Source organism: Lytechinus variegatus, chromosome 15 (genome assembly GCF_018143015.1).
Source record: "Lytechinus variegatus isolate NC3 chromosome 15, Lvar_3.0, whole genome shotgun sequence".
NCBI lineage: Eukaryota > Metazoa > Echinodermata > Echinoidea > Temnopleuroida > Toxopneustidae > Lytechinus > Lytechinus variegatus.
Genome location: NC_054754.1, coordinates 16,442,689 through 16,451,059, shown reverse-complemented (window position 1 = coordinate 16,451,059; position 8,371 = coordinate 16,442,689). Strand labels below are relative to the sequence as shown.

At 36.0% G+C, this 8,371-nt stretch overlaps 1 protein-coding gene across 1 annotated transcript in view; it reads left to right on the top strand.

Annotated features, from left to right (window-relative positions):
- LOC121429054 (outer dynein arm-docking complex subunit 3-like) overlaps nucleotides 1-6,868 on the top strand; it is a 41,381-nt gene extending 34,513 nt beyond the window's left edge. Inside the window, exons 2-11 of the mRNA XM_041625959.1 lie at nucleotides 380-550; nucleotides 1,146-1,250; nucleotides 1,697-1,819; nucleotides 2,224-2,383; nucleotides 2,716-2,822; nucleotides 3,516-3,676; nucleotides 3,864-4,026; nucleotides 4,804-4,941; nucleotides 5,347-5,425; nucleotides 6,539-6,868. Coding sequence (XP_041481893.1) covers nucleotides 380-550; nucleotides 1,146-1,250; nucleotides 1,697-1,819; nucleotides 2,224-2,383; nucleotides 2,716-2,822; nucleotides 3,516-3,676; nucleotides 3,864-4,026; nucleotides 4,804-4,941; nucleotides 5,347-5,425; nucleotides 6,539-6,657 — 1,326 coding nt within the window. The 3' untranslated portion in view covers nucleotides 6,658-6,868. The remainder of the gene's footprint in view (nucleotides 1-379; nucleotides 551-1,145; nucleotides 1,251-1,696; nucleotides 1,820-2,223; nucleotides 2,384-2,715; nucleotides 2,823-3,515; nucleotides 3,677-3,863; nucleotides 4,027-4,803; nucleotides 4,942-5,346; nucleotides 5,426-6,538) is intronic.
- The last annotated feature ends 1,503 nt before the right edge of the window (nucleotides 6,869-8,371 follow it).

Sequence of the window (8,371 nt, the reverse complement as noted above, 5' to 3'; positions counted from 1 at the left end):
CACACACACACCTTTTTCCAAAACCGTATACAAAAACGTACAAATTACCATAATGATTGTGATTTTTGCATGGTCACCCCCCCCCCACTTTGAAAACCGTTCCGCGGCCCCTGGGTAACTCCTAGCAACAAGTTGAATTAAATATACATGATAAAGATAGAGTAAAAGTGATTACAAAACTTTATTTTTAACGGACACAAAATAAGAAATTTATGACATGTTGAAGGTTACAGTAAGACTCACACAAGACATTTCGTCGATGTTCTTTAAGTCTAGAGTTGTTTTTTTTTCTTGGGGGCATTAACATGATCCTGATGAACATTTTAATGGGGAAAACAGTTTCAGAAAATGAATAGATGATTTTGTATTCGAAACACAGAATGCAATTCATGAACTGGATCTAAAGGTGTGCGAGAAAGCGAAGCAACTGAATCTCCTTCGTTACGAACGACTGCAAAAGATGCAACGTATTTCTGACATGGACGCGTCTATGGCGCAAGAAAAATCTGCTCTGAAAAAGCACGGAAAACTTGCAAAATATGATCAACAGGTGAGCTAAAGGGGAGGTTAGATAGGTGAGATGGGATGTGGGGCGAAGTATGAAATCATAGAAAACATTCATTTGAATTCATTAATCTAATTTTGCCACTCGTCATACAGGACAATAGATGCACGGGAGCTCTCTGCAGCTTTTTTTTAAGAACAAGCCTGATAAATAGAGAGGGAAGATGTTAAGGAAACTTTATAAAGGTTCAAGAAGAAGGTAAAATAAGGAGATGAAGAAGAAAAAAAGACGAAAAGGTCAAACGGAGGATGAAAAATAAAAGAAGAAAAAGAGGAAAACATGCGATGAAGATAAGTAGTGATAGAAAAGTATAGATAAGAATCGCAAAATGCTCCCAAGATCCTGAATTGCTAAGAGGACAATAGATGAACCAAGCTGATCAGTCTTGGTTAGTGAAGTTATTGTTTTATTGGCCCAAACACGGAGTAATGTGTGTTTCTGCAGTGCTTTGTAAAGGAAAAAGCGCTATATCAAATGCATATTGGATCCAAAACAAGGTTCATAGAGATTGATATCCAACGTTTTACTTAAAGATGATTTTGTTTATAGACTATTTAATTCAAAAGTTCTTTTTTTTCAGACGATCCGTATGATTGAAAACAACCTTGACAAGGCAAAGATCAAACACGATATGGCAATGAAGATACAACGAAATTATATCGAAATTCTTCAATGTTTAGAAGAGGTATGTCCGACTAAATTTTTTTTTATCCATCCACTGCAAAATTTTGTTTTTGCTTTTTATGTTTCTCATGAAACAAAAAAAAAATCTGCAATTTTCACTGAGTATATAGTTTATAATCTATAGAAATTGTTAATTTGATTGGCTTAGAGCGAAACTGTTGCTGATTACAAGAAATGCTCCCGAATTCAATCTTCTTGTTCGCATTCGTCCCATAAGGTATGTCATAACTTCGGGATTTTTTGTTGCGGAAAACTGTTTTTAAAGGTTAAGTTTGCAGAATTAAGAAAGACTGCCTACTGATCTACTATCCTTTTTTTTACATTAACGTCGCATTGTATTTAATCTGTATCTAAGGGCCTAAGAAATTAGAATAATAAGTTCAGAAATCCCGCAATATTTCTGTGATGTATTCCGCGGGATTTTCCACTTTCATTCACCATTTATAGGAACGCCTTACCCTCCCTAAGAAACTGCGTTGTTTGGAGAGAACTCTAGAAGAGCAGCGAAAAGAGCTTGATGAGTTGAAAGATATCAACAAAGATGCTCATGTTAAAAAGGACTTGGCAAAGGTATTGGTACAATTATCTTTCTTTCTTTTTTCCTTCCTTCCGTTCTTCCTTTCGTTCTTCCTTTCTTTCTTTTACAATAGTGGGGGATGCATTCTTGTTCCTATCACCCAACTATAGCATTAATGCTATTTTACTTTAATAACTTGAATAACAACTGATTATTTTGAACATCTAAAATAATCTCAACTTCATAAGTAAATGTGCACGGTTTTTGTATTTCCTTTGTGTTTCGTATATTCATACTATTGAGCTACATACTTTTGTAACTGTGTACAAACCATTGCAACGTTATTATATTCAAACTCAAAATCAATTTTGATATTTTATGCATTGGAAAGAACACGCCTTCTTAAACGCCAGGATATTTTCCCTCTGTTCTTTTTCTCGTTCTTTTCCTCCTCCAGTCAGAGTTGACCCAACTGGAGCAGAAAATGATAGAAGCAAAGCGATCACGTGATCGTACTCTGACCCGGATGAAGAAACAAGCAGAGAGACAGAAAGAAATGGCAGAGAAGATAGAAAGACGAGCGAGAGCGACATTGCAAACGGATGATGCAACTCAAGGTAGTCCTTATATAATCTTCTCTTCTTCTTTCTTTCTCTGTGTCTATTTATTTTCTTTCTTCCTGTTCCGTTTTCCCCCTATTTAGTTGTCTTCTGCTTTCCTTATTATTTCTGTGTCTATATTTTTTCTTTCTTTATTCTATATCATTCCCTCGTTTTTTAACCCTTTCTCTTTTTTTCTATTTTCATTCCTTTTTCCTTCTTTCCTTTAATTTTTTTTTTCTCTCTCTCTTTGGCATTTCACTTTAACAGCAGTCATCACACATCAATACATGTATTTTCTAGAAAATACTACGAAACACCTTTCATTTTTATTCCATTTTCCCACCTAGATACCAAGCGCCAGTCACAAATGGATGAAGATAACTGGGTCAAGGTGACGACGTATGAGGAAGCGTTCCAGAGAATAAAGGATGCGACGGGTGTCTCCGACATAAACGTAAGGGGCGCTGTAACATTCAGATCGACGATGCTAGACTAGTCCCCCTTTGGCAACGTCCAATGTGCCCAACAATCACACCAACGATACCTACTCCAAACCGATCCAATCTATCACACAATTTCTAATGGCATTATCATTGATCGCTTTGGAGTTAGTATTGTCGGTGTGACTGGGCTTACTGGTCCTCCACAGTTGCTGGCAGTACATTCATATCAAGATTAGATTTATAGATAATCTCGTAGTCGAAAACATTCAGGCGTGTCCGCGTTTTGTGCTTTACTACATCCTACCTAATTGTCATTTCTCACCTTGGTTACTGTGCTGCTCTAATATCTAAATATGATACGTCACATGCGAGAAGCACCATATAATATGAATTCTTTTATTATAAACAACGTTTAATCATCATGAAGCAAAGAAAAAAATAAAGTAACGGAATTTATATAATTGCTTGGGTGGCGAACAATCTTGGTAATATAGATTTCTAATTTTATTCAGACCAATTTTGTGTTGTCATCACTGTGATCATCAGTACCATCATCATCATCACCACAACCATCTTCTTCATCATCATCATCATCATCCTCATTATTACCATAATCATCATCACCATCATCATCAAATGATCATCATCATCATCACCATCATCATCACCATCATCTTCATCATAATTATCCCTATCATTTTCAGGAGATTGAGGCCCGTTTTCTAAGTCAGAACAGTACCTTTGAGCACCTGGAACAACAGAAGCAAAGCGGTGAAAAGCAACGGAAATGGCTCGAGGAACAGAACAGACAACTCCTAGAGCAGTATGAGGCCCTCAAATACAGCGGCGAAAGTAAAATGTCTCAGTGAGTTCCGATTCTTCTTGATCAATATTGTTTGTTTTGTATCCAAATTTGGGAGTGTTTAGGGGTATTTAACTCTATGGGGAAGGGTAACTGATCTAGGCCGAACAGACGCTACACTTAATTTCGGGTTTGAAAAAAAAATGGTTTGTAGGCTGTCTGGTGTCATCTTAGTAACTTTTTTTTTCAGAGGAGAGCAATTGTTAGAGCAGATGCAAGATCACCTTGAGAAAGAGACGGTACGAAGAGACACTGCTAAGAGGAACCTCGAGAATGCTTACAAGTTACTTTCCAACCTCAAGAGCGGCATCAAACACCTTGTGGATACTCTCAAAGACATCAAAGTTAGAGGGGTAAGGAAGTTAGGATGATGCTCATTGTGATGCGGTCGTGTGGTGAGATCAGTTATAACTACATTCTCGAACCTTGAAAGTTTTGTCTATAGTTTTTAAATTTAAAAGTCTGTCAGTTCAATAATGTATGTTATATCGGAGTAATGTCTAATTATCTTGCAAAGTTGTATTGACCGTTTGTCTAATTTGTCATAAAAGATATTGATTCGTCTCATATAATCAGTGATTAATTTTTACCTTTAGTGGTATTTATCGCCCTCTCTTAATTACTGTTTCATTTCTCTGTATTGAACCCTTTCACTTATCTTAAGATGCTATGGAGTGTAAATCACAAATTCCACTAAACACACGTTTAAAATATCGTCCATATCATAATAGATATAGAACTCATACATACATGATCATGATGATTATGATAAATGACACTTTTGGGAGATCTATACCAAAACTTATGAGGGGCTTTAATGCAATCGATTTTATGTTCCTTCATTTGATTAGATTTGATTTATTGAGTTTCCACATGACACAGATATTAACATACATGTTTTAACAATATACGTAAACTGTGAATATATAATAACAGGGTAATATTTTATCACCCCTCCTCTTTTTGCATTTATTATTATGTAATAGTCATGTCTAACTGTGACATTTCTATGTTGATTTCATATGTAAAAGCCACTGGAGAAAGTATTACTATAGGCAACTATATATCATAGACTAACAAACTGAAATTAAATTGAATAGAACTGAATTGAATAACCCTTCTCTTACCAGTCTCTACGTAATATGACCATTTTAACTGATGATCCAGTAGAACAACTCAACATCTGTGAGATCAAGCTTCTTCACATGATGCAACAGGCCAACGTCAAAGACTCCACGACCTTCTGGAGACTTAAAAACAGTCCAGAGGTAAATGACCAATGTTCCATTTTCTTTGTTCAAACATGAAAAAATAAAGAATTCAAATGCAGCCTGGTTGATTTCATAATTCCAATATAAAACACGAATACATTTAGGGGCGCCAGGGTGTTTTGATGGGGGGGGGGGGGGGAGATTAAACAACCTGAAGGTTACGTCATTTTTTTTAATCAACAAGTAGGGGTTTTAGGAGTTGAATGACCCCAAACTCACCTTTAATGCCACTTTAACTTCTTTTTATTTCCTTTCCATCCCACTTTTCTCTAATTTTTTTCTTTACTGCACTAAAAAAAAAAATAGGATCTGTCGCACCCTTGTCTCCTTGTGGTGGAAACCCTGAACATATCCATTTTAATTATCGTTATTTTATCGTTTTATCATTTGTCTTCGCAATAGTTTCAGGAATTCATGGAGAACCATTTGGCACCTGAAAATCTTCGAATAAGGATGGATGAACCAGATGCTTATGACTCGGGTAATTTCATTCATTTATTTGTTTGTCTTACAAGAAAATTTGATCAGGGACCTATTGCAGGAAGAAATGAAATTAATCTCACCTTGATTTTTTGTGTATGATGCATGCGTATATCCCAGGAAGCCTATTGATTTTGAGGTCAAAAGGTCAAAGGTCAAGGTTACAGTGACGTGCTTTCATCTTACCCTTCTGAAGTCCTTGTAAATGATGCGATATCTTCAGTTTAACTTAACCTAGGCTCCTATAATTTGGCACGTATGATACTAGCATGGATCCCAGGAAGCCTATTGATTTTAGGCAAAAGGTCAAAGCTCAAGTCGCCACCTTTCTCTTTTTTTTGCTTGACCAACAACTCAATTTTCCGCGTTACAGACGGGCGTATTATGTGCTCGACCTAGCGGCACTCTCGTTAACCAATAAAAAAGCTCTCATCCATGACATATGTGATTGATTTTCAGAGTTGCATTGATAAGGAAATCTTCACGCAAAACTCTCTCTGAAAAATTGTCTAAACTTTTTTTGCAACTTTTCATGACTGAGAAAATTCAAATTAATAAAAAAAAAGAATAAGAGGTGTCTTTTCTATAACTGAAGTAAAAAAAAATGATTTTGGGAGATTTCATAGCAACATTTTTTTGCGTTAACGTGTGTTTGAAAATGCGGTATGTTTAGGGTTAGTGGCCATCATCAGTAAAGATAAATTCCAGTTTTGGTAACGATCTTAAAATGACTTTTTACAGAATCTAATATAATGACCACCCAAGTGTCTGTTTGTATGAATAAAAAATATGAGCCAAAGGATTCTGGGAGAAATGGTGTAAATGCTGAGAAATAAGCAAAATAAGCGCGGATTCGGTCACTTCCGTCGGGTCTTTATTCCTGCAATAATAATACACTGTCCCACGTGTGCCTATCTGTGTTGGTGATCTTCAGTGTGAACGTTTTTCAACGTAGATTTCAAGATTTCACAAAGTTCAGTTTATGTAACTGTACCAGATCTAGATCCTCGATGATATACTGACAATTAAGCCTGGTTTTACACACTTTCTCATGAAATCAGTGTTTACAGCAACTACTGGTATTTCTCTTTAACTTTGTTTTCTCTCGTTTCAGATGAATTCGGTTACGACAGCCAGGATAATGAGGATATGCTGACCAATGCAGACATCAAGAGACAGGGCCAAAATCTAATGAATGCTAAGAAGTCAAAACGAAGAAAGAAGAAAAACTAACAAAACATAAGAAGTATTTATGTTGACGTCTTACGGGAGAAGAAATCTCCATCTGATAGAGCTGCCCAATTAACCATGAAATGCATTACTCATTTATTTCTGATATTCATTTTTAGAGCCACCGTACATCTTTTTATCAAGAGAATGTCTTTTAGCATAAAACTGGATTTCACTATCAATGAATTATCTCTCTCAGCTTATCACACAAGATGAATAAGATTTTGATTACGTTTGATAGAAAAGTTTCGTTATTGGACGTATAACAAAAAAGATGTCTGAGGAAAATTTCCTCTACAAAGTGATTTATTACAGAGGAGAGTTATTTTTCAATCATAGTTACTTATAAGATAATTGATCAAAGTTTGATTTTTCCATATTCAATACCCGATTTTCAATGCAGGACCGATTTAAATGAATTTTCTTGAAAATATCTTTGTAATCATGTACTGAAAATGCATTGAGATATATAATAAAATCATGATCTGGATATTAGGCAACAATACAATTTAAAGAGATGAAGGAGTCTTTTGGTATTCTTTTATCAGTTTGCTTGTTGCATGATATTTGCACAAAATCATGTCCCTCTAATTTTCGAAGAAAATTATATTATTTCTATATTTAATTATGCATTGTCCGGCAAGCCTTGAGGTCCGAGAAAAGGGCTCGATTATTGAACAGTATTGTAGATCTAACATTATGCGATCGATCGTCACAATCGGCTCCAAACGAGGCGCTTGACCTTGACAGAATATGAGTATATTGACTTTGTTGGATGTTTTGTGGCTGATAGACCCAAAATAATGAGATAAATATTATGCAAGTTATTGAAATGTCGTTCCTGTATCCTACCTTAATCGGGGCAATGCAACACAGCTCTAAGATAGGAATAGCGACCTCTATCGTTTACACTCCCTTTGGGTTGCTCCGAAAAAAATATAACTACTGGTTCCTGTACATATACTGATTAGTAAATGCTAATGAATGATGGTATATTTTCTTTCCATGAATAGTAATCGCTCATTTGAATTATCCATCATCATAATTATAATAATAACAATTTTATATACCGCAAAATTGCCTCTAAGCGGTCATCATCATCATTACCATCATCTTCTTCGTTATCATCATCATCATCTTCACCACCACCATCGTCACATCATCATCACGGGCATCATCTTCATCATCACCATCATCACCAATCATCATCATCTTCATTCATCACCATCATCACCACCATCATCACCATCATCAACCTCATCATCATCATCACCATCACCATCATCATCATCATCACCATCATCAACCTCATTATCATCATCATCATCATGAGGGTCGGCAGCAACAGCCAGTGCCAAAAAAAAAAGAAAGATAGAGAAAGGGGCAAACGAGAAAAAGAGAAAGGAGCAGTATAAAAAAGGGGGGAGCAGTTATGTTGTCAAATAATCCTATACTTTTTCATTGAGAGAGACATAACAATGAGGCCCCCCTTTTTTGCACCCAAATTCTGGGGTGATCGGAAAGTTGTCAGCACCGGTTAAATTGTCAGTGCAGACAATACTTGGTTTTTGTTTGGCTAAGAAGCATTGGCCTCTGGCTCTTACCATGATAGTAACTGTCGGAATAAGAAAACGTTTCAGTGCTGACAACTTTCATCATTTTTCATGAAACGGTGCCCAGGGCTAGGGAAAACAATCGACCACGAAGTCACACTGAG